This window comes from Argopecten irradians, chromosome 12 (genome assembly GCF_041381155.1).
Source record: "Argopecten irradians isolate NY chromosome 12, Ai_NY, whole genome shotgun sequence".
Classification (NCBI taxonomy): domain Eukaryota; kingdom Metazoa; phylum Mollusca; class Bivalvia; order Pectinida; family Pectinidae; genus Argopecten; species Argopecten irradians.
In genome coordinates this window covers 14,276,323-14,302,883 of record NC_091145.1, presented here as the reverse complement: position 1 = coordinate 14,302,883, position 26,561 = coordinate 14,276,323, and the positions used below count along the sequence as shown (strand labels likewise).

The following is a 26,561-nucleotide window of genomic DNA, read 5'->3' as shown; positions in this document are numbered from 1 at the left end:
CCTAACAGATGAGAATTAGATGATGATTTCTATGATTAAGACTTAAATAGTGTGAAAGCAGGCTTATTTTTTAGATAAGACGTGGAAAATCAAAATAGCTAAATTCAAATTTAGATACATGATAACAGAGATAATGGATTCTCAAATATGTGTTGATATCACAAATTGGCAGTCTCTGCTGTGAAGGTTGGGTCATGGGTTTGAACTCCAGCTGTGGATGGGGAGACCTTCAGTATCTAAACTACCTGCCTCACCCAATGGCCAGATTATGCAAGTGTGATTGGGGGTAGGAGAGGTGTGGGAGGGGGTAGTAGAAATGGGGGGAGGGAGTTAATAGTAATGAGGGAGGGGGGTTTATAGAAATCGGGTGAGGGGTCAATGTGGAAGTGAAAATTAAGGCAGAAGGGATGATTATATGGCCCAGACAATGTGGGATATTGTTTATATGGTGATGGAATTAGGTGTGGTTACAAGACAGAAGGAGCATGGGTGGAAATAGGGTTGTGGAGGTTTAGATGGGTGAGGATGAAATAAGACATTACTATAGATTTAGAATGACCAAGGGGAAATAGGGGAAGAAGGTGTGGGAGTGAGGATGGGGAGAGTAGTGGGGATGGGGATACTGGGCAGGAAATGGGTGTTATACCAGGAAAGAAATACTGTCAGGGAGGCGGAAAAAACGTGGGATTTATTGAAAGGAGAGGTAAGATAATGGATAAAATGTGTAGCTATAGGTGATTTCTTAACAAATACCAACTTATCCAGAATAAACGACAAGTCAATTATTATCATTTTACAAATACATCTATTTAGCTGATCAAACAGCTAACTCCATATCCCCACTGAGATAGTTATCATCGCTACTCAGAAAATCACCATGTTGTTCAGACATTTACATGGGCTTTAATGACAGTTGCTTATGTATAGGTAGTAATACAGACAGTGATTAATTCAAATATTTCTTATTGCAAATAAATCTATTGCTTTATCAGACTCAGTGCAATCTGCCTGCTGGGGTAATGTGCCTATTCAAATGCTTTATCTTGTGAGCTATCATCAAATGTCTTACACCAGGTGTATCTATAGGGTATCAGGGGCTCTAGCAGGAGAGCAAAAGAAGGAGGGATGGAAGGGTGCAAAGGGAAAGAATGGAACAAAGCAGGGATAAAGATGAGGATAAAAAGGTAACAGGAATAAAGTGAGAGGAGAGGAGAGAGCAGGAACAAATAAAGGGATATAAGGGATAGAGATAACATGCAGATGGATAGAAAGAGCAGGGATAGATATCGGATGGGCATAAAAGAGACGCCATATGTTGGATGAACAGATGGTTTAAATAGGAAGAAAATAAATAGGAAGAAAAAGGAGTAGAGATGGATAGAAAAACAGAATTGGGGATACAGGGACAAAGTGATGAACAGAAGGGATTGCAGGAACTAAGATACAGAAGAAGAATTGAAAGAAAATTAAAGATGAAAGACAAAATGGAGCAGAAATATAGAGGATATATAAAGAATAAAGCATACATGGATAAAAAAGAGTAAAGTGGAGGGATAGAAAGGAGTAGGGATGAAGATGTGAGATGGAATGGAATAGATCAAGATAAAGGGGGTGGATAAACAAGTAGAAATAAAGAAGAATGTGAAAATTGTACATGGACAGACAAGAAAGACAAAAGCTGGAAAGGACAAAGTATAAGGATGAAAGTGAACGGGGACAAATAATATTAATATCAGTGTAGAGGGATTGGAACGGATCGATCATCAGTGACCATGCAAGTAGCTCAGTCAGTAGAGCACTCGGCTAGTGTTCGGAGGGTCTCGGGTTCGAATCCTGGTCTGGCCAGACCGCTACATTTTCTCCTCTCCTGTTACATCAGTAAGGGATGACAATAGTTGATCAAAGGAACAATTCAAGCAGAAATGAACAGGTGTGGAATGTAGGAGCTATTTGGTGGCTCTAACAACTGGGAGAGGGTTGGTGGGGGAAGGAGTGAGGAAGAGGGAGGGAAGAATCCAGGGGGAGCTTAGATAAACAATCACAGACACAAGGCTATAATGTGTCTGCTAACCATCAGCTATATCTTACATCTATCTCAGCTACAATGGAACGCCAGATAGCTATCTGGTAACATGTTTATGTAAGATCTGTCTATCCCAGTCTACCTGGACCACCATCTTTGTTTATCTGTCGGACATTTTTGTCTGTTTATAGGTTTTTTCCATGTTCAGATGATCAACACCTGATCATTAATCTAACCGGACATGGTAATGTAATGGCCCACACCAAAACCTCATTGTTGAGTATAGCCCTTCCATATAGTGTTGATTTCCTGGCAATATTACTATAGATATGATATACTGAGATTTGTAAAAATAAATAGTTCATTTTTCACATGGGTTGAGTAATGATATGATTATTGATTGGCAGTATTTACATTAGAAGCCTTAAGATTACACCCTTCTGCTAAAATTATTCACAAACACACAAACACAGTGCATTTTGAGGAAGCCAAAGCCAAGACCATGGAACTCTACCTTGACATTCCAACTATTTGTAATACATGGTCATTACATGTACCACCTCCCATAGAATGTCTTTTCAAAATTGTCAAAGAACACACATAATTACATTTATAAGGTATAGACAGGAGGGGGGGAGGGCCAAAACAGACCCAGAATCTCAGAACGCTGAAGAATAAGACAAAAGTTTCAATACATTTTGTGCTATGCAGTTGAATCTCCCTCCAGTTATAATATTTGCAGCAATAGTCAAGTTGAATATGTCAAAAAAGTACAGAACATTGCCTGTTAATATTCATTAAAATCTTTCATCAAATTCTTCAGAATACACACATTTTCTGTTGACATGGCCCTCATTGGGTACAATGCTTGCATTCATTGAGCAATCTGTTCACAGATGTCAACTGTCATACATCATTAACACTGTACAGACCTATATGACCAAGTTGTTGGGAGAACAAGCACCTGTACCCTTCGTACATCTATGCTCTTTCTCCTTCCACTACAACTTTTGTTTCTGTGGAGGTTTTCAAAGCATATCCATACTTCCACAGCTATACATTTGTCCCCCTACCTTGTTGAGTGACAAGTGATAATATAACTGTCCAGCCTTCTTCATTTAAGACAACCCCCCCTCATTCATGCTAGTTATCATGATGGATGAGAGGGATTCTCTGCAATGAAGCCAGGAGGCTGGAGAGTAAAATAAATATCCAAAAGTACCTCACATGCATGACCTATCACGAGGTTGACATATCAAAAATAAACCATGACAAAGCTTTGACACACACATTTTTGTCAGTCAGGTTGTGTCAGGGTGTCATGGGTCATTGATGAATGAGATGCTTGGATGAGGATGAGGGGAAGAAACTGTACAACGTCAGTTTCAAAATTCATTCTACAAATTCATGGTTAATATTACAATGCAGTAATTTTCATTCTCAATCAATGTTCTTATAAGATGTTTGTAATATGTTTATAACGGAACATGCTTATAACTATGCTAAGTGATTTCCTTGGTCCTCGGAGGTTCATTGTAAAATGGTGTAATAATGTACATCATAAAATAAAATATACATTCAATCTGAAAATTTCAATATTGACAATATAGAAGCAATGTGATGCTGATGCTAGCTGTTCTCCAAAATTATCAAACATTGAGCAATAAATTATTTCAAAAAGATAACAAATCGTTGCGGATAGAAAATATTGCTTCCACAAAATCAGTATGTATGATATTTTTTATGATTTTTTTTTCTGATTTGTAGTGACTGTAAAAATGCAGCCTATAAATTCATTCACCTGTACAACAGACAGATCATTCCGATTCAAAGAATGGGACACTTCATTATGAAACTTCAGGGTTTACTGACTTAAGCTGCATGAAAGTGAATTAGATCTTTTGATAGAAGAATACGTGTTTAACCGAGAAAAAATATTTTTGATTGATAGTCAATAGCACATACAAAGTAATGAGAAAATCAATCCACCATTGCTACTACAAAACAATAGTCTAATAATCACATCATTAATATATCTGTTAAACTGAATCCCTCGGGTCCCATCATTTTATTAGAGTAGATAAAATGTTCCACCCTAGACCCTGAATCCCTAGGGAGCTATCTGTTTATCAGTACACGGAGGCTTTCTCCAGTCTGTAGAAGGGAGCTTCACAAAAGTGGACATTGATAGATGTTTATACTCTGATAACATCATCCTAGATCATCCAAGCATGTCCAACACCAACAGTGGAACAATATACATTTATAACTTACAGATAATCCACAGATAATCCAGATACCAACGCTAATTAATCTGGTCACTCTTTCTGTATCCTCAGTTTCTGAAAAACAAAACCAGAAGTTCAAATAGATAAGTGAAAAGAAAAGTGAAACTATCTAAACTATTATCTATTTTCCTAGCAAAACTGCATACAGCCTCAACAATTATTTAACTCTATTTATGTCTGAAATTGACCTTTGACCTCTGTACATCCTCTACTGGTGATTCAGATAACATCAAGTGTCATCAACAGTCTTTACCTTATAACCAATTTAAAAGTGGCATCCTCATCCAACAGAATTAATTGATCTGACTATGTTGCCAAGGTAACACATTAATCTAACAAAATTGTACTGCACATTTGATTTGGGTGATGCAAGTAAACTAGTATACTGTAATATTTTTCAAGACCATATAAGTACCAGAACTAAAGATTCTAATACTGGTTAAAATTGTTTTTGCCTTTATCCAAATGAGACACAAAGAAAATATAAATAAGAAAATGTTCCTAAAAAGCTGAAGAGAAAGAGAGCCTGAACTTGTTTGTCAATATATGAGAAAACATTGACCATATTAGACAAAACAAGATTTACTATGACGTTCTGAGACACTATGTCAGACAGTGCTCTATTTTACATGGTAAACAGTAAATCTGTGATGCCAATAACTAGGTGTCTATATGTTATCACTGGGATCACATAGAATGTAAACATGTCACTGACATAGATCAGTCACATGTCTCCCCCACCAACACCACGTCTAATCTGTGACATGGCCAGCGTGTAATGCTGGGAACACATACTACATGATGGTTCATTATACTGATTATTTTTATTAAAAGTAAACATTGATTTCATTGTTATCATTCAATTTCTTATTATCTTATTAATTACTATGGGGCATTTGCCTGAATTATTTGCTTCCAACATGTTTTCAAAACTGATGGTTTAAAAATAACCAAACGTATCTAAAAACAACCATTTACTCAATTTACATGCATCCTCAACCTTCTGCTGAAACTTTTGTATTGGTTGCTGGAAGTGACAACGATGACATGCAGATGAATTATTTTTTTAATTTGAAATGTAAGAGCACCTCTAAGACATGCCAATCACATACAGCCAAGGAATGCTACCCAAGTCAATTTCCTACGTCACATACTATTCCTTTGTTGTGGTAATTAACATCCTTAGATAAAAAGATGTTATCATCAAATAAGACACAGCACTTGGGTCGTTAAACCTTCTCCAATCTAATTAATTAACATTTCAGCAGTATATACGTCTGCCTGTGACATCCTATAGTAAACATCCAAAACAGACCTTTTACAACATTTTGTGGTGGTTAATGAACTAAATACAAGTTTGCAGTTTCACTTTGTAGAATTCCTGATTTCCTTCTCCATATAGATGCTACCAGCCAAATTTAGTCAAATTCAGATGAGTGTTTTTCAAGAAGAAGTCAATTTTGTGAATAGTTGTCGTATGCCAGAGGACACGGGGCTTATTTTAACCATGTGATCTTGAATGAAGGTCAAGGTTGTAAACTTGTGAACAAATTTGGTAGCCTTTTTCAGCATAATACATGACCCTCATAGTTACTGACAAGATGTTGTTTAAAGATTTAAGCCTAATTGACCTATGTGACCTTGAATGAAGGTCAAAGTCATTCATTTCAACAAACTTGGTAGCCCTTATCATTTCAGCATACTTAAGGCCCAATATCAGATATCTAGACATCTTAGTTATTGACAAGAAATTATTTAATATTTTAGCTTCTTAACCCATGGGACCTTGAATGAAGGTCAAGATCATTCATTTGAACAAACTTGATAACCCTTCAGCCAAGCATACTACAGGCACAATTTCAGATCTCTAGGCATCTTAATTATATTGATAAGAATTTATTTTAATATTCTAGCTTACTCTACCCATGGGAACTAACAATTTGTTGTCCTTTATCCCAGCATGCTACAAGCCAAACATCAGTACCCTAGTTTGTGATGGTGTTGGATTGTTTTGGCATTTAAACTCTCTGACAAGACCTCAATGTTTTGATGTTGGTTATAAGTTTTAGTGGTGGATATAAGCATGCAGTTACAAAGTGTTCTGTTCCTGATCGTTTATTGGCGGTAGGGTGATTAGTACAGCCTCCTTGTCTTTGTATAATAGCACATTTGATAACTCATTTTACAGGGGATATACCCAGGAGGCGTTTGTACTGTAGACAACAGGTTGAATGGGTACCAAGGGTATTCCTGAATATTTATAGGGGATTACACCAGTATTCCTGAGGATTACAACTATAGGTACAACATCCTATTGTTCAGCTTCAGCAGTCACAACAACTAAACATATCACGGTCTGAAAGCTTGATCAAGTCAGAAAATGTTTATTCAAGTATTTTTTTTTTTAAACATTTAAGCCTGATTTGGTAACTTTTGCAAGGCAAATCATTAGGCAAAATGCCAATAACTAAACCAGTTTGTAATACAATCAAGCACGGACATATCAACATCAAGCAAGGAAATGTCAAAATCAAGCCAGGAAATATCAAAATCAAGCAAGGAAATGTCAAAATCAAGCAAGGAAATGTCAAAATCAAGCAAGGAAAAGTCACCATCAAGCAAGGAAATGTCACCACCAAGCAAGAAAATAACGAAATTGAGCAAGGAAATGTCACCAGCAATAAGGAAATTTCAACCATCAAGAAAGAAAAGTCAACATCAAGCAAGGAAATTTTACCAGCAATTAGGAAATTTCAACCATCAAGCGAGAAAATGTCAACATCAAGCGAGAAAATGTCAACATCAAGCAAGGAAATGTCACCAGCCATTAGGAAATTTCAACCATCAAGCAAGAAAATGTCAACATCATGCAAGAAAATGTTACCAGCAACCAAGGAAATGTCAACATCAAGCAAGGAAATGTCACCATCAGCAATAAAATATCATCATCAAGCAATGAAATGTCACCATCAAGCAAGGAAATGTCATTATAAAGTAAGAAAATGTTGCCAGCAAGCAAGGAAATGTCACCATCAAGCAAGAAAATGTCAACATCAAGTAAGGAAATGTCACCATCAAGTAAGGAAATGTCGCCATCAAGTAAGGAAATGTCACCATCAAGTAAGGAAATGTCGCCATCAAGCAAGGAAATGTCACCATCAAGCAAGGAAATGTCACCACCAAGCAAGAAAATGTCAACATCAAGCAAGGAAATGTCACAAGCAAGCAAGGAAATTTCAACTATCAAGCAAGGAAATGTCAACATCAAGCAAGGAAAAGTCATCATCAGTAATAAATATCATCATCAAGCAATGAAATGTCACCATCAAGCAAGAAAATGTCAACATCAAGCAAGGAAATGTCACCAGCAAGCAAGAAAATGTCACCATCAAGCAAGGAAATGTTGCCTTCAAGCAAGGAAATGTCACCAGCAAGCAAGGAAATGTCATCATCAAGCAATGAAATGTCACCATCAAGCAAGAAAATGTCAACATCAAGCAAGGAAATGTCATCAGCAAGCAAGAAAATGTCACCATCAAGCAAGGAAACGTTGCCTTCAAGCAAGGAAATGTAACCAGCATGCAAGGAAATGCCACTATCATGCAAGGAAATGTCACCATCAAGTAAGAAAAAGTCACCATCAGCAACAAAATATCATCATCAAGCAATGGAATGTCACCATCAAGCAAGGAAATGTTACCAACAAGCAAGAAAATGTCACCATCAAGCAAAGAAATGTCACCATCAAGCAAGAAAGTGTCAACATTAAGCAAGGAAATGTCACAAGCAAACAAGGAAATGTCACCATCATGCAAGGAAATGTCACCATCAAGCAAGGAAATGTCACCATCAAGCAAGGAAATGTCACCATCAAGTAAGGAAATGTCACCATCAAGCAAGGAAATGTTAACATCAAGCAAGACAATGTCACCATCAAGTAGGGAAATGTTGCAATCAATCAAGGAAGCATCACCATCAAGCAAGAAAAATTTGACATCTGAAGAAAGAGCACAACCATCACTATTAAACAGGTTGGGTGAATTGTCTGAGCTAAAACATGTTGAATCTACAGGATATCAATAATATTATAATAAAACCCAGCCTCCCCATTAACTAATCATACAAACTGTCAGCATACACAGAGAAAGGATTGCTCATAAATTATCTATTATATTCTGTTACACTCCCAAAGACAGAAAAATACATATATCATTGAAAAAAAAATGTTCTTCATGTATTCCCAGTGGCAGACCAGTATGTTTAGAGAGGTCCGCGGTAGGTGGTTAACAGTTAGCACTAGAGAATAATTTGGTGCTGAGAACAAAATATATGTAGACTCATATGTCTCAATGTTTTTGTGAGAGGGAAAAACAGGAGGATAAGGATCAAAGTACCGCAAAAAAATGTGTAACCTATCAAGTCAGATTGAGCAGACTCTTGACAAGTCAAAACATTTACATTCAATATCATAATGATAACGGCGTAAGAAATATGTTTCCCCGAGTGTCAACAATTTGTTTTACGAGTACTGGAAAGTTATAGCAATTCTCGCTGTGGTGAAGCTGAGATGGCGCCATAACTGTTAATGAGTGTCCAATGTTACAGATACAATGCCCTTATACAGTGAAGGTCATTAGTGTCCGAGGTAATTATCAGAGTCGTTAGTATGAAGTAATTATCCTGAGACATTACTAAGGGTTTGTCCAAATCAAAGCAAATACTGATATCGACCTCAGAAAAAAATAGATATAACTGCATGAAATCATATTCATGTTCATCATATATACTGAGATTTTATTTCATATTTGTACCATATGCAAAGGTTCAATAAGAAAATTAACATAAATTCAAGTGGTACACTAAACTCAGATTCCATATGCTCCAGACTTAAAAGTTAGCAGACTTAAATTCAAACCTGTGTTCAAGGGAGGATTACCTTCATTTATCTTAAGTTTGTTATCAAGTTCTCGTAACAGCTAAAAGTCTGGAATTCTTTATTTCTGTTTCTCCTCTGTTTATCTGTGTTTTCTTCTTTTGTAGCTATTAATCAATATATCATTGATCTAATTATTTCAGATTTTAAATATTTATTTCAAAATTATGACAACTAAAAACAAAAATGTTGATTTTTTAATATCTTATATGCCTAACCTTTTTCTGGCCTCAGTAAATTATACTTTTCTCGCTTAAAACAAACACTATTGGTTAAATCATAAACATCCAAGAATATAACTTATAGCAATACTATCTCCGGAGGGTATATCAGCTTGATAATTTTACAAACTGTAAAAACAACCCATGGATGCCTAACTCATTCACCCCTGAAAATTCATAATGAACTGTTCCGTCCTTTGAATTAGAAGAGTTCAAATGTGTCTGTAGGGGTGAATCAGTTACAATGGAAGTTCCTGACCTGATGAAGTAACTTTTCTACTTTCACTTTCACTCTTATCACCTTAACCACACAGCAAGTGAGTGATATCTGTCTGAAGGTCAAAGGGTCTGAGAAGCAATCCCAGTCTCTCTCTAGTGCTGTAAAGGAAAGGATGTAAAAGTCAGAGGTCACATTTAAGTGAAACTCATGAAACGCCAAAGCAATCCAATAAAGGAAACATTTGTTTAAAGGTCAAGGTCAAAGGTCATAACCCAAGACAAGTAGCAAATCTGATTGGTGCACTGATTTGTCTACAAAAGATGATACTCTTGTCACTTGTTTGTTCGTTTTTTATAAAATTAGATTTCAATGATTCATCAGGCGTTCCGTGAAATTGAAGGTCAGGGGTCAAACTGCAAGTAACTTTTAGTGGAATTTAGAGTCAATCGTTTCCAACATCTTCAACTTGACTAACAAATCAAATTAGAATCAAATGCCACAGGCACAACATATTATCACTGAATCTTTCCCAACAAGTCGGACCTCCCAATTGAATTTTCACCCAAAAAGGAGCTGTGTCTAGATTGAATTAAGCAAGGAGCAAGGGAATGCCAGCAATGAAATAGGGATTATTTAATTACAACTACTTCAACATCTTGTCATTCTCTGCACGTCAGTACCATCAGCTGTACCTAGCTGGAGTGTAGGAGAAAGACACTTCACAAACATTGTGTGATATGCATGCATGATTTCACTTCTATCTACACCATACACTCGTGCCTTACTTATTTAGGACACTCCAGACATTTATATAAAGCTATGATTGGGTTTATAGATATCTAAATGCAATACACATTTCAATAAAAAGATGTATTATATGAATTTTATCATTATTTGTGGCAAAACTGAATGGAAAAATGGATGCTTAAATGATTATATGTTGCCTAAATGTATATCAACACTTCTAACATAAACTCTATACTTTTAAGATACATTTAGCGTAATCTGGCCATAATCTATTACTTTAGTAAGAAATTCCAACATAAATCTCACAGAGAAACAAAATCCCAGGTTACTAATTAATATGAAATCAACTATATTGTCAACAACTTAACTGGATGTAAATGAATTCTTCATAACTTCTCTAAAGAAAAATAAAGCACTTCAGGTTCACATCCTAACCTTTGACCTTACTGCACTGATGCTATTGAAAATGCACTAATAAAGTGACTAGATAATGTCCGCACATGATTGTGATGAGCCTGTTTAATTGAAATAACTGACAATCACCTTAATTAAGTTCTGCTGAAAGCACAACATTTATTGAAGCATGTGTCGTTAGATGAAAAATTACAAAGATTCGAATCTGACAACATATGATATGATAAGTAGCTTTTGAAACAAGAGATGCATGACCCCAAAACATAAAACCATTCTTAGCATCAAACATGAGACACATGGATTCTTTGATATAGACACTTAACTCAATGCCATTAGACACTAATTAAAACTTCAGCAAAACATATTGCCACAAAATCATCAAGATAAGGTTAACACTAGAACTGAACTTGAGACACATGGATTTTTTGATAGAGACACTAGCATCAACGCCAAGAGACATCAGCAACTCCTCCGACTACAGAGTCTCATGGGTAAAGTTCAGATGCATACAAGGATTTACAAACTACCAGTATTCCAACTGTTGAGACATACATTCTATGATAGAGACCTAAAGTGACTCTGAGACCTTTAAAAGACACCACCAATTTTTATCACATAAGTATCAGGTTGACAGGGAATTGAGATGCAATTACCGTATTCACCCAATAAGCGACCATGTCCCAATAGGTGCCCCTTCCCATTTTTGAGGCCTCAATTTCAATTGCTCAGGCAATAATAAGGACCAAAATTACATAAAACTGTATAAATTTGCAATAATTTTGACTTATTAGCACCTTTTCATTTTTATCAATTTTTTTAAGCACCTTGGGCGCTTACATGTATTGGGTCCAATACGGTAATAAAACAAACTTAAGACGCACATGTTAAGTAAAGGTACCAACACCTCATCTTAATACTAAGTCACTACTGCAAGGTTATAGACCCATGCATGACCTTAAAATATCACTAATTAACTGCTATAGACATGTATACTTTTTTTTACACTTAACACTCAAGAGACACCAGCAACTATGGAGTCTTATAAATAATGTTTAGACACATACATCTGTAGAGACTTAAACCACAAGTGTTGAACTGTTGAGACTATTGAGACACATAGATTCTTTGATAGAGACAAAGACAGCAGCACCTAAGATTACTACTGAGTCACTTCTATAACAACATTCTAGACCCCTACAGAAGCTTAATCAGAACCTATCACTGTGTAAGAGTCGACCCAGAGTACACAAACCATATACCATTAATGTATACCAAACAGTGGTCAGACCTGATACAATTAGTTTACTTTATGACTTTTTGTCACACGATGTTAGCCACTACCACCTATTCCTGTACACGTCTCCACGTTCCCAGTCATGGCCATCAGTCTCAGATGCAGGCTTTCCAACAATTATATTAGTAAATTGAATTTGGCTTGTTTTGATAAAAGAGCACTATGGACTATTAGACGAGATGTTTGGGAAGGCTGCGAGATTTTAAGTCTAATCTAATGACATAGCTGGAAAAACATCTCTTACTACCAATAGCATTAACATAAAACTGCAGCAAATACGTTTGAGCTTTTCTTTTCCATAAAATTTCCTATTCTTTACTGTTTACAGCATCTGTTCTTATAAATTTGATATTGAATTGTCATACATGTTGAGGAATTTTTGAGAAGCCATGATATGTTTTTCTTTTTTCCTTCCTTATTTCTTTTTTTAAATTGAACAAATTTGAAATACAAGGCTTTTTTTCTAAATAATATATATGTAACAGGCCATTGTTTCAGATCTCCTAGATAACAATTCCTACTTGTCCCACCTGATATGGGTACACAGGTATAGTCTACAACATAACTCTGACTAGATCAATGTCACTATCCACATTTTACAAAGATTTTGTGATAATTACTTTTGACAATATGACATATATGGTTCCCATTCTCGAAATTACTGGATATTATCTTTCTTAGATGTCACAAAATTTTACATTGATCCCCATATACAAAAGACACTCTGTCTCCAATACACTCATACAATGTCAAATGGAATTTTATAATTGTTTTCTCCTCTTCATGATACTGGTATTTATATGTAACGTACCATAGGCATGACCACACATGAAATTTAGATCATTTTAAAGAGGTTATGGATTATGACATAAAAACTTCTAGTACATCTAGGAAAACAATTTTTATAAAGTGCAGTCTCAGTATTCCGAACACTTGCATTCTCAGCCCAAACCATCTGAATTTTTTAATTCCCATACCCACCGAATTCTGTCTATAGGTTCACTTAGACTGGACGCCAGACCCTAATTTATTGATAAAACTTTTTTCAGTAAAGGTTGTCACAAGATTATCTCCCCCTAGTTTGAAACATAAAATCAGACATGTAGCAGAGACAATTAGTGATTTGTTTTTTTCATATTCTAGAGACTGGTGGCCAGTCTAAGTGTCTACTGTACATGTATACATCAAATCCCTTCCCTGATGTTTCCATACAAATTGTGAGTTTTCTGACTATCAGTATGCAAATTATTGCTGTCCAAAAGATCATACAATTTAGTGATCAAGGTGCTTATAACATAATAAAACTTCCTTTTCAGTGTGTAATGAAATCTCTTCTTATGAAGCCTTTTTCACTAACTACCTCATACAATTATTGTTCTTAAACCATCTATGACCCAAAACATATCCCCATGCTAGAAAAGCACGAATAGAGCTTAGTTGGTAGATATTAGAGTTATATTGAAAGAAAAAATTAATTTCATCTCAGTAACGAATACTTATTTACCATAATTTATACTATGCATATCTTCCACAATTTCACATTAATTTGTATATAATTATGAAGAAAAATAAACCCTATATAAACTCGTACAAGGTCCCTAATTTCATGCCTGTTGTACCAACACAAAACTGGAAATATGTCCTTCTTTTATTCAATTTGATATTGGCAAAGGTCACAAGGTACAGAAGTATCATAAAAGCAGGAACTTTCTTTTAGAACTTATTTTTTCATAAAGATGTTTTAATATCACAAACAATCACTTCCTGTTGAATTTAAGACATTGCTATGAACAGTTTGGTATTAAATTTTTCTGTGAGTTCTTAATGAGGGCTACTATCTATAACTGGCAATGGAATGCAATACCATCATGAAGTCTTCAATGTCAACTTTTCTCCATTAAGTATGTACTACAGGCAATAAAACATCACATGCAGCCAGTTTATAAGCTGTGGAAATGATTCAAAATGTCATCAAGTTTTTAGGTATGTCAAACAAGTTTAATTTGTTCTCTGGGTAAAATTTCTGTTAAAGACTGTGACCCATTCTCGTACAATCTTTTTAAGGTACAAACACAAAATACCATATCTCTGCCAACATACATGTACTTTTCCTTCCACTTCTTTGAATTATTTATAACAAGGATTTGTTCCAACTTATCCAAATATCTTTTTTGTGAGCAGAGTCAGTAGGAGGTGCCATAAACAGCTTTCATAAAAACAGTAACCTCGCTAAGTTTTGCTGTAAACATCGCACAGGAAAGTAAATACAACCAAGGGAAAGCAAGGACCACTTCTAACAATACAATCAAGGAAACATGGATCGTTTCTCACCATACCACCAGGGGAAAACATGGACTGCTTCTCTTCATACAACCAAGGGAAAGAATGGACCACTTCTCACAATACAACCAAGGGAAAGCATGGACCACTTCTCATAATACAACCAAGGGAAAGTATGGACCACTTCTCATAATACAACCAAGGGAAAGTATGGACCGCTTCTCACAATACAACCAAGGAAAAGTATGGACCACTTCTCACAATACAACCAAGGAAGCATGGACCACTTCTCATAATACAACCAAGGGAAAGTATGGACCGCTTCTCACAATACAACCAAGGAAAAGTATGGACCACTTCTCACAATACAACCAAGGAAGCATGGACCACTTCTCATAATACAACCAAGGGAAAGTATGGACCGCTTCTCACAATACAACCAAGGAAAAGTATGGACCACTTCTCATAATACAACCAAGGGAAAGCATGGACCACTTCTCACAATACAACCACAGGGAAAGCATGGACCACTTCTCACAATACAACCACAGGGAAAGCATGGACCACTTCTCACAATACAACTACAGGGAAAGCATGGACCACTTCTCACAATACAACCACAGGGAAAGCATGGACCACTTCTCACAATACAACTACAGGGAAAGCATGGACCACTTCTCACAATACAACCAAGGGAAAGCATGGACCACTTCTCACAATACAACCAAGGGAAAGTATGGACCACTTCTCACAATACAACCACAGGGAAAGCATGGACCACTTCTCACAATACAACCACAGGGAAAGCATGGACCACTTCTCACAATACAACTACAGGGAAAGCATGGACCACTTCTCACAATACAACCAAGGGAAAGCATTGACCACTTCTCACAATACAACCAAGGAAAAGCATGGACCACTTCTCACAATATAACTAAGGGAAAGCATGGACCACTTCTCAAAATATAACCAAGGGAAAGCATGGACCACTTCTCACAATACCACCATGAGGAAGCATGGACCACTTCTCACAATACAACCAAGGAAGCATGGACCACTTCTCACAATACAACCAAGAGGAAGCATGGACCACTTCTCACAATACAACCAAGGGAAAGCATTGACCACTTCTCACAATACCACCATGAGGAAGCATGGACCACTTCTCACAATACAACCAAGGGAAAGCATTGACCACTTCTCACAATACCACCATGAGGAAGCATGGACCACTTCTCACAATATAACCAAGGAGTCTTGGTTTGTTTTTTTGGTTGTTTTTTTTTGGGGGGGGGTGCACAATTCAACCCACTCCCTTAATGCTGAGCACTAAGCAAGAGCAAAAGCTATCACTTTTATAGACTTAGGTGTTCTTCAATAACAATACAACCAAGGAAAGTATGGACCACTTCTCACAATACAACCAAGGGAAAACATGGACCACTTCTCACAATATAACCACGGGAAAGCATGGACCACTTCTCACAATATAACCAAGGGAAAGCATGGACCGCTTCTCACAATACAACCAAGGAAAAGTATGGACCACTTCTCATAATACAACCAAGGGAAAGTATGGACTGCTTCTCACAATACAACTACAGGGAAAGCATGGACCACTTCTCACAATACAACCACAGGGAAAGCATGGACCACTTCTCACAATACAACTACAGGGAAAGCATGGACCACTTCTCACAATATAACCACAGGGAAACCATGGACCACTTCTCACAATTCAACTACAGGGAAAGCATGGACCATTTCTCACAATATAACCAAGGGAAAGTATGGACCACTTCTCACAATACAACCAAGGGAAAACATGGACCACTTCTCACAATATAACCACGGGAAAGCATGGACCACTTCTCACAATATAACCAAGGGAAAGCATGGACCACTTCTCACAATATAACCAAGGGAAAGCATGGACCACTTCTCACAATACAACCACAGGGAAAGCATGGACCACTTCTAACAATACAACTACAGGGAAAGCATGGACCACTTCTCACAATATAACCAAGGGAAAGTATGGACCACTTCTCACAATACAACCAAGGGAAAGCATGGACCACTTCTCACAATATAACCAAGGGAAAGCATGGACCACTTCTCAAAATATAACCAAGGGAAAGCATGGACCACTTCTCACAATACCACCATGAGGAAGCATGGACCACTTCTCACAATACAACCAAGGAAGCATGGACCACTTCTCACAATACAACCAAGGGAAAGAATGGACCACTTCTCACAATACAACCAAGGGAAAGCATTGACCACTTCTCACAATACCACCATGAGGAAGCATGGACCACTTCTCACAATACAACCAAGGGAAAGCATGGACCACTTCTCACAATACAACCAAAAGAAAGCATGGACCACTTCTCACAATATAACCAAGGGGTCTTGGGGTTGTTGTTTTTTTTTAGGGGGGGGGGATGCACAATTCAACCCACTCCCTTAATGCTGAGCACTAAGCAAGAGCAAAAGCTATCACTTTTATAGACTTAGGTGTTCTTCAATAACAATACAACCAAGGAAAGCATGGATCGTTTCTCACCATACCACCAGGGGAAAACATGGACTGCTTCTCTTCATATAACCAAGGGAAAGAATGGACCACTTCTCACAATATAACCAAGGAAGCATGGACCACTTCTCACAATACAACCAAGGGAAAGCATGGACCACTTCTCACAATACAACCAAGGAAGCATGGACAACTTCTCACAATACAACCAAGGGAAAGTATGGACCACTTCTCACAATACAACCACAGGGAAAGCATGGACCACTTCTCACAATACAACCACAGGGAAAGCATGGACCACTTCTCACAATACAACCACAGGGAAAGCATGGACCACTTCTCACAATACAACTACAGGGAAAGCATATGGACCACTTCTCACAATATAACCAAGGGAAAGCATGGACCACTTCTCACAATACCACCATGAGGAAGCATGGACCACTTCTCACAATACAACCAAGGGAAATTATGGACCACTTTTCACAATATAACCAAGGGGTCTTGGGGTGGTTTTTTTTTGGGGGGATGCACAATTCAACCCACTCCCTTAATGCTGAGCACTAAGCAAGAGCAAAAGCTATCACTTTTATAGACTTAGGTGTTCTTCCTCCAGGAGACAGAACCCAGAGCCTTCCTCACAGGGTCCGGGAATTAAGGAGGGAGGATAGATCTAAAGTGGTCATATTTAATTGTAGGTGTCAAGCTAAGGCAGACAATCTGTTATTTATTAACTCAAAACTTTCTATATCACTCAATCATAACTTCCTTGGGTCAGTAGCTGGCAACTCTTGTTATAATAATTCAGTTATAACTTAATGAATTTGAGATGGATCTCTAATGGAAGTCTTATAGAAAGGACAGTGACTTCTTCAAGGTCAAATTCATACATCAGGTATAAACAAGAGGCCCAGAGGGCCTGCATCGCTCACCTGGTTTGTAATGCCAAGTAATGTTCTGAATACAGGTTCATTGTTTCTTTTCTGAAGGAATTTGAATATTTACCTCTAAATCCCCTATTAGGCTCGCCCCTCCTGCCCCCGGAGGGTCAGAGCCAAAGTTTATATAAGTTCTGTTCCCCTTCCCCCAAGGATGTTTGTGGCCAAATTTGGTTACATACCATTCAGAACTCTATGACTAGTAGCGATTTAAGGGATTTACCTCTATTTCCCCTATTGGGCCCCGTCCCTCCTGCCCCCGGGGGACCAGAGCCAAAACTTAGTTCTGTTCCACTTCCAAAAAGGATGTTTGTGGCCAAATTTGGTTATATTCCATTCAGAACTCTATGACTAGTAGAGATTTAAAGGATTTACCTCTATTTCCCCTATTTGGCCCCGCCCCTCCTGCCCCTGGGGGTCAGAGCCAAAACTTATACAAGTTCTGTTCCCCCTCCCCCAAGGATGTTTGTGACCAAATTTGGTCCTTTTTTGGTCTCCTTTGAGATTCAAAACAATAGGCAAAAAATGAGTTAAGATGTTTCAAGAAAAGACTTTGTCCATGCAATAGAAAGTGGTTTATTCTTTCAAGGTTTAAAATCATAATTTTTTATTAAATGCTTGCACATTTAAATGGTTTTTTTAGTTGCTATCTGTTAAAAAAACCTTTGAGATTCAAAACACTAGGCAACAAATGAGTCAAGGTGTTTCATAAAAAAGACTGCTTGCACATTTAAATGTTTTTTTAGTCACTATCTGTTAAAAACTAAATACTCTGTACATTGCACTTCACATCATTTCGGTAATTCAGGTATATTTTATTAAAAGGTCTGATAAGCTAAGGCTATACAAAAACTATTAAGTCATGGTTAGTCTGACCTGTAACCTGGAAGTTCGGTGAGGAAAATATCCAACAAGTTTGTCATGATACTTCCCAAGGAAAATTAACCACTTAATTATTCATGCCTTCTTCAGAGTGTGACCATCCACATACCGACAAACTATGGATAGTTTTTGTAAACGGATGAGAAATGGCACTGCACTGATGTAAATGGGTGTCATTTGTGTTGTCGTTAACACCTAGTATATCACAATTTCATTGGTACATCTGATCGACAGACACAAAGTACTTTTCTACAATTTCCTTTAGTGCCTTTACAACACACTAATTTAAAACTTTTAATTTTACAAGAAAGAGAAAATTTACGTTTTCAATATAGAAAAACTTAATTACTTCACCACTTAAAAACTGATGAAAAAATTAAATTTCATCCCATGCTTCGCTGTCTACAGTCTGAAGAATTATGGGATTGCACTTTCTAGTTCAACACTATTTCATGTGAATGTATTATCTGGTTCTCTGCTTAAAAACAAATTTAAATTTATATGGAGTATGATTTTGAGTGCAAGAAGAAAGATTTTCTTGAGGCAATCTTTCATCTGATGAATCCGTACCTAGGAGTGTGATATCTTAAGAATTGATGTTACCACCATCATACAAAGAGTTCCAAAATACTTGATTATATGTGAGCTGTTCTAAAATTAATGGGATCATGGTTGGGTTCTCCCATACTGTCTACTTAAACAATCTTTTAATTGACAGATCTGTAGAAGGTCCTGAAAGTTTTCAATGAATAACAAGAGATCCCAGAGGGATCTTGGCGCCCACCAAAGAATGATCTATGTCTGACAATGGAAAGAGGGATCTTTTCTCTGCTTTTCAAACTTTTGCAAACATACTACATATAAAATTTGAGACAGATCGCTTCAGTACTTTCTGAGAAATAGCAGTAACAAACTTCAACTATCAAAATCCAAGATGGCTCCTTGGCGGCCATCTTGTAAATCGATCGGTCCCAAATCGAAATATGCACAACTAGGGCCATAGAGGAACCTATATATGAAATTTGAGACAGATTCATTCAATACTTTCTGAGAAATAGTGATAACAAACTTTAACTATCAAATTCCAAGATGGCAGCCTGGCGGCCATTTTGTTGACCGATCGATCCAAAAACGCATTATGCACAACAAGAGCCCTAGGGAAACCTACATATGAAATATGAGAAAGATCCCTTCAGTACTTTGTGAGAAATAGCGATAACAAACTTTAACTATCAAATTCCAAGATGGCAGCCTGGCGGCCATTTTGTTGACTGATCGATCCAAAAACGCATTATGCACAACAAGAGCCCTAGGGAAACCTACATATGAAATATGAGAAAGATCCCTTCAGTACTTTGTGAGAAATAGCGATATTAATCTTTAACTATCAAAATCCAAGATGGCTGCCTGGTGGCCATTTTGTTGACCGATCGATCCAAAAACGCATTATGCACAACTAGGGCCCTAGGGGAACCTACATATGAAATTTGAGAAAGATCCCTTCAGTACTTTCTGAGAAATAGCGATAACAAACTTTAAGTATTAAAATCCAAGATGGCTGCCTGGCGGCCATCTTGTTAACCGATTGGTCCCAAAATGCAATATGCACAACTAGGGCCCTAGGGGAACCTACATATGAAATTTGAGAAAGATCCCTTTAGTACTTTCTGAGAAATAGCGATAACAAACTTTAAGTATTAAAATCCAAGATGGCTGCCTGGCGGCCATCTTGTTAACCGATTGGTCCCAAAATGCAATATGCACAACTAGGGCCCTAGGGGAACCTACATATGAAATTTGAGAAAGATCCCTTCAGTACTTTCTGAGAAATAGCGATAACAAACTTTAAGTATCAAAATCCAAGATGGCTGCCTGGCGGCCATCTTGTTAACCGATTGGTCCCAAAATGCAATATGCACAACTAGGGCCCTAGGGGAACCTACATATGAAATTTGAGAAAGATCTCTTCAGTACTTTCTGAGAAATAGCGATAACAAACTTTAAGTATCAAAATCCAAGATGGCTGCCTGGCGGCCATCTTGTTAACCGATTGGTCCCAAAATGCAATATGCACAACTAGGGCCCTAGGGGAACCTACATATGAAATTTGAGAAAGATCCCTTCAGTGCTTTCTGAGAAATAGCGATAACAAGAATTGTTAACGGACGGACGGACGGAAGGACGGACGGGAAGGACGGACGGACCACGGACAAAAAGCGATTTGAATAGCCCACCATCTGATGATGGTGGGCAATAAAAATTACCACCTGATTTCTAGGCAAATCAAGTTTCTCTTTTTTCCCTCTCTGCAAGATCTTGATTGTTCCTGAAATACCAATTCAGAGGGTGTGTAATATCTAACACAAACAGTTTTGGTCTCCTTTATATGGAAGATTATACTCTGCTATTTTCTTTGAGAGGTATAATCATTTTCTTTGAAAAAACTATTATCTTTGTTTCTGTGACTAAGCTATCAATCTTCCATTAATAGGTGTCTTAAGTAAAGGTCAGTCAAACTGGATACTATGGACCTGAGATGTTAGAACCTGTCCCAACTCATATTGAAAACATTCATGGTCAATATAATTTAGTCACATTATCACAATCAATATTTTATAATGCCAGTAGTGTGACAGTAATGTAGTTACAGTAACAGGGTAGAGGTCGGGGTGGTCATGGGAGCAATTTTCCTTAAAGGAGGTAGAAGAGGAAGAAATGTGTGTGTAATGTTGGAGGGGAGGGGTTTGAGGGGGGGGGGGGGAGGGTGCAGCATCATGCCTTATAGTAGCTTATCTGACTGTATCACATGTCAACATATAGCAAATTGTTTACATGTTCTAGCTAATGTGTGTCACAGCAAAGAGAATGAGTTCTTTCACTAAACCAGATTGCACCACCTGTCTTCTGTTATTTAACAATTTAAGTCCAAAATAGTACACCATCATGTCATACTGTGTGGACTTGCTCATTCACAAGTCATACAGTCCCTGTAATACCCTGGCTGTCATTGATAAACCGAAAAGATGAAATTGCACATAACCCTTTGATAATCAGGACTTCTTAAAATATTTTTAAGCTGATATCAAAATTTGAACATAATATACATACACATAAGATTGGTGAAGAATTTTCAAAGTAAAAGTGAAAGAACATCAAAGGAAAACTTTTGCTCTGAAATACTTGCAAACCAAAAACAAGGATAGTGAGAGAGCCGTGTCTTCTCATTTGGTTTATGTTACGATAATTAAGAATTTACTCTGACTTCCCGCTAATTCTACCTGTGTGTGTGTATTAAATAGTTCCTCTTGTCCTAATCCCTGAAATTAGAACCAGCTTTCTACCTTACTTATGTCATACGTGCCCACTTTCTGATAGCATGACATTGATAGAAATTGACATGTAATCAATTGGAGAATTGTAGAACTAATTCAAACTAAAATAACTTAAACAAAGTCTTGATTTACACATCAAGTTTCAGTACCTTTGAAATGTGTGTAAAATTGCAATCATAAGGTTACGTTACTATGCAAATCACCATATTTGTCAAGCAACAACAAAAACATTACCAAAATTGTATATATTAAACAATGATTTTTTTCTTTATTTCACTGCAACTATATGAATTGAAAGTAAGTACTTATTTTAGATTTCTCAAATCCCATAATCGCTATGTTGTCATATTTACTCCATCAAATCTCAATTTTTCCATCATCAACGCAATATCCATTTTCAGTTTTATGGGTTTTTTTATTTAAAAATAATGAAAAAAAAATCATTAGTAACAATAAAATGGTTCTTTTGTCATTAATTCGTCTTGGGATACTTTACTGGACCACTTAAGGAATTAGAAATGTACTTTTCGACACTTGCTTACAGATAAAAAATACAAGACGCAAATTTCTCCAGAATGCAAACTTAAAAATAATTCAAAACAAATTCTCTTTTTAAATGATTACATTTCTCCACCTTTTTTAATTTAAGAATGAAATCAACACTTTTTCAGCCTCTTAATCTATTAAAAAACAAATAAAAGGTTACTTAATTCTTCAATGTGTTTGGGTTTTTTTGTTACAAACAGCATTAATGTTGTAAAATTAAATTTTAAAACAAAAATTATTGAAAAAAAAGCATTTTGGACAAAAACTATCATTTTAATATCTTTTTCTTCCCGTGTTCGTGTTGATAAACAATTGAATTAAATGTGATAATGACTCTCTGTTCCAATATTTTGTTTTGTTCTTCAAGAATAAACATTAAAAATTTCAATTATGATTAAACAAGAGGCCCATTATGTCTTTTGTTCACGAAATAGGAACATACATGTAATAGGTTTACATACAAAGTTTAATTAAGCTTGGTGCATATTTACTCACATTACTGTGTTCACCATCTTCAATAATTATTATTGCAAAGGGCAATAACTCTGTAAATAAGTTAATGTCGAATCGAGCTTATTTTCAAACTTGTTCCAGATATTTCAAATGTTAGTCTATATGCAAAGTTTTATTAAGTTCAGCTCATACTTACTCAAGTTATCCTGTTCACAAGATTCATTAATTATAATTACAAAGGGCAACAAGATCTAATTATGACAGGTGCCTTTACATAAAGTTTCCCCAATCTCCACAGATGCTAATTTGACAAGAGTGGCCTCCCATGAATGATGACATGACATTTTACCAGTACAGAAATTTTATTTTGCAGAAGAAAAATGCTTTTTGAAAAGTTGCATCCTTTAAAGTTAACATATTAGGCACAGCAATGCCTATAATTGTATTAGATTTGTGTTCTCAACCATGTTCCTTTTTGTTTAATTTTGACCAATTGCATGCTGTGGCAGCCATCATGGTTCATCGATGCTGGTCAAAAAAAATGAAACTGGTCAACAAATCTGCAGGTCACCAGAAATGACCTCACATAAGTTACAATCTAATCAGGTTGATTTTCGAACTTGTCCGATATCTTCCCAATTTTAGTTTAAAGACAAAGTTTCATGAAGCTGAGTGCATATTTATTCAAGTTATTGTATTCATAAGGTTCAATAATAATTATTCTTGCAAAAGGCAATAACTCCATCAATTATTGTATTGATTTGAAACAGGGAGATATGGTTTCTGATAGAATAACAGCATACACAGATAATGAAATCAAATTAAAAAGATGACATGAAAATTACTACACACTATAGTCCACTGTCCTATAACAGTCGTATGACCTTGTATCACAACAGGTCAGTATATATATAAAATACCTGATTAATTACAAAAAGCTGTCAAAATTTGACATCTATCTCTATCTATTTAATCTAAAGATGATAAATAATTGATAAAGATTTATACAAGAACATCATCATCTTTGGCGATATCAACAACCCATACCTGACCCGAAGGTTAGTCTGCCCTCTAAACATATATACATACACTTATATCATACAGATTATCTATATTTATATACAGATAATCAACCAATACAGCCAATGTGAAATTCTACAGCCATCTTTCTGTCTCTTTGAGGCTATCAATATGCATATAGACATCAATCATTTTGGAGATGAAGATGACCCTTGTCAGCTTCCATATCTATGTAAGTGATGATCATCAGATGATTGACAGGCGTATAGTGAAATATGAACAAACTTACATCAATCACATGGACATGGGATCCCTCTGTGGAGCAAGGTCGGCTGATGATGATAATAAAATTGCTTCAACAGTCCTTGGAGCTATCCTCACACAATTGTACACTAGTATATGCAGGGTATTGTAACCTGCACTCTGGTGATAGCAGAATGCCACTGTATCAGAACTCAGAACTCGGCTGTTGCAGAGGCTGGAGTTATTCAGCATCCATATCAATGTAATGAAATCTACTAGCCAGGCATGAAATCAGCTGGTGGGTCAGTGTTATATAGTTCTACATAGTAACACTCTCACAAGTGGTGTAGTGTCTGAGGGAGGGGGACTATACAGGGAGGAGGAGGGAGTTATAGGGTGTAGTGAAAGGGGATATCATTGGAGAAGGGTTAACTACATGGGAAGTGGATATCAGATATGGGTAAGAGATGTTCAGATATTGGGAGAACAAATTAAAGTATTAAAGGGGAATACAATATATTACAGGGACATCAGATACAATTCGAGATATTGCAGGAGGATAAATATATTAGAAAGGGATTCTAGATTTAGAAAGAGGTTAAAGGATAGAGACACCAGATATTTGAATGAAGATGTCATCTATTGCTGCTGAATATACTTTCTGTCAAAATGGGTCTACCAACGACCCTGTACTTGAGGTCTAAAATACACCAGACAAACTAGTCCTTTTGGATTCTGCCTGGAACTCCCTTTTGGGTTGGTAAATATGCCTATAGATATATTTTGCAATTAGTAATTTGTAATTTTGTAATTTTTTAATATCTGAAGTGCTCAATAGATACTAAGCATTTAAAGGAATTCAGCATATTGAAACCCTGTGACACTGACAAGGTCATTTCTTCAAACAAAGTTGGGATTAATTTACCAAAATATTCAACCTACAGAATACACTACTGATCATGAGACTGGTCAATGAGAAGAGTAATAGATCAATATAATAGATTTTGGCATATTCAAGTTCTGGACTGACCCTACTTGAACTTAATTACCACTTCACACAATCCATTTCATATGTTAACATGGTAATGAGGCTGTACCCAGACCATTTCACTTGAGCAATTTACTTCACATTTGGTTTCAATAGTTTGTTTAGGGGGTACAAACTCCCTCTGTAAGAACTTCAACTGGTACCAAATGTGTTCACCTAGAAAGTAGATTGACTAATGAAACTGGACTATATTGTATAAGCTTATAACCCATTTATACCCTCCTTACTACTAACAAGATGGGGGAGTAGGGGTGGGGAGGGGGGCAGTCAATGTGGGAGTAGGGGAGGGGGGCAGTCAATGTGGGAGTAGGGGAGGGGGGCAGTCAGCTGGGGTAACAAGATAAATAGCTCTCCACCTCCCTGAGACAGCTGGTAGTACTAAATACACACCAATGTGCAGGATTCCAGGCATTTGTCTTTGGTTAAAATGTATACAGACTCATCAAGGTTTCTCCACCTGAGATCTGACAGTAATACAGAGCTAGTGTTGGGGGGACAGTGGCTACAGTTACTCAGTGTTACACAGTCAACATTACAAGGGGTGGGGGCAGTTGTTAAAATAGTAAGTGGGAGGGTTGTAATGGGGGAGCAATGTCAGATTTTTGAGAATGGTTGAGAAAAGATTATGGTGATAAAATGTTTGAGGAGGGTGAAAAGAATTTCCGATTTTTTTTTGTTTTTTTGAGGAGGGGGGATGGAACAGGGAGACAGGGGAGTCAGAGAGGGATTATGCAGGTAGAATATGTTGCAGTAAGGAGTAGTTAGAAAGGTTTAAGAAAGTTGTAATGGAGTGATTAAAGTTAGATTTGGAAATGATGCGTATGGGGAGACAAAATATAGAGACAAAATATAGACAAATAAACATTAAACTTTGGTGAGAAAGAAGGGCACTGTCCTGGAGAGAAAGAACAGAGGGAACTGTGGACATAACATTGATTACATTTTGGGTAGGTTTAAGGGATTTCGGCAGTAACATTTTTAGAATTTCAAGAGAAAGGTTTAGAAAGCTAGGGATTTTAGGGGAAGGTTGATTGATGAGTAGTGTAGACAGAGTTAATAGAGACAAGGTGTTACAGTTATGGCAGTGTTTACATATGTGTTAATTAACAATGTAAAGCAATACACACTAATGAA

The 26,561-nt window shown here is 36.7% G+C and overlaps 2 protein-coding genes across 4 annotated transcripts in view; one reads left to right on the top strand and one right to left on the bottom strand.

Moving 5' to 3' along the window:
- LOC138304776 (neuroglian-like) overlaps positions 1-24,900 on the bottom strand; it is a 284,534-nt gene extending 259,634 nt beyond the window's left edge. For 2 of the 3 annotated variants that reach the window (XM_069245044.1, XM_069245045.1), the window contains exons 1-2: positions 24,426-24,900; positions 4,298-4,365 (exon numbers count right to left, since the gene is read on the bottom strand). The gene's annotated coding sequence lies outside the window, so the exon portion shown is untranslated. The remainder of the gene's footprint in view (positions 1-4,297; positions 4,366-24,425) is intronic. The other variant, XM_069245046.1, reaches the window with a different exon arrangement.
- On the top strand, positions 6,769-8,189 carry LOC138304953 (axoneme-associated protein mst101(2)-like). Its single transcript, XM_069245371.1, has 2 exons — positions 6,769-7,222; positions 7,324-8,189. Exons 1-2 carry the CDS (start codon positions 6,769-6,771, stop codon positions 8,187-8,189), a joined length of 1,320 nt encoding a protein of 439 aa, XP_069101472.1.
- Positions 24,901-26,561: the final 1,661 nt, after the last annotated feature.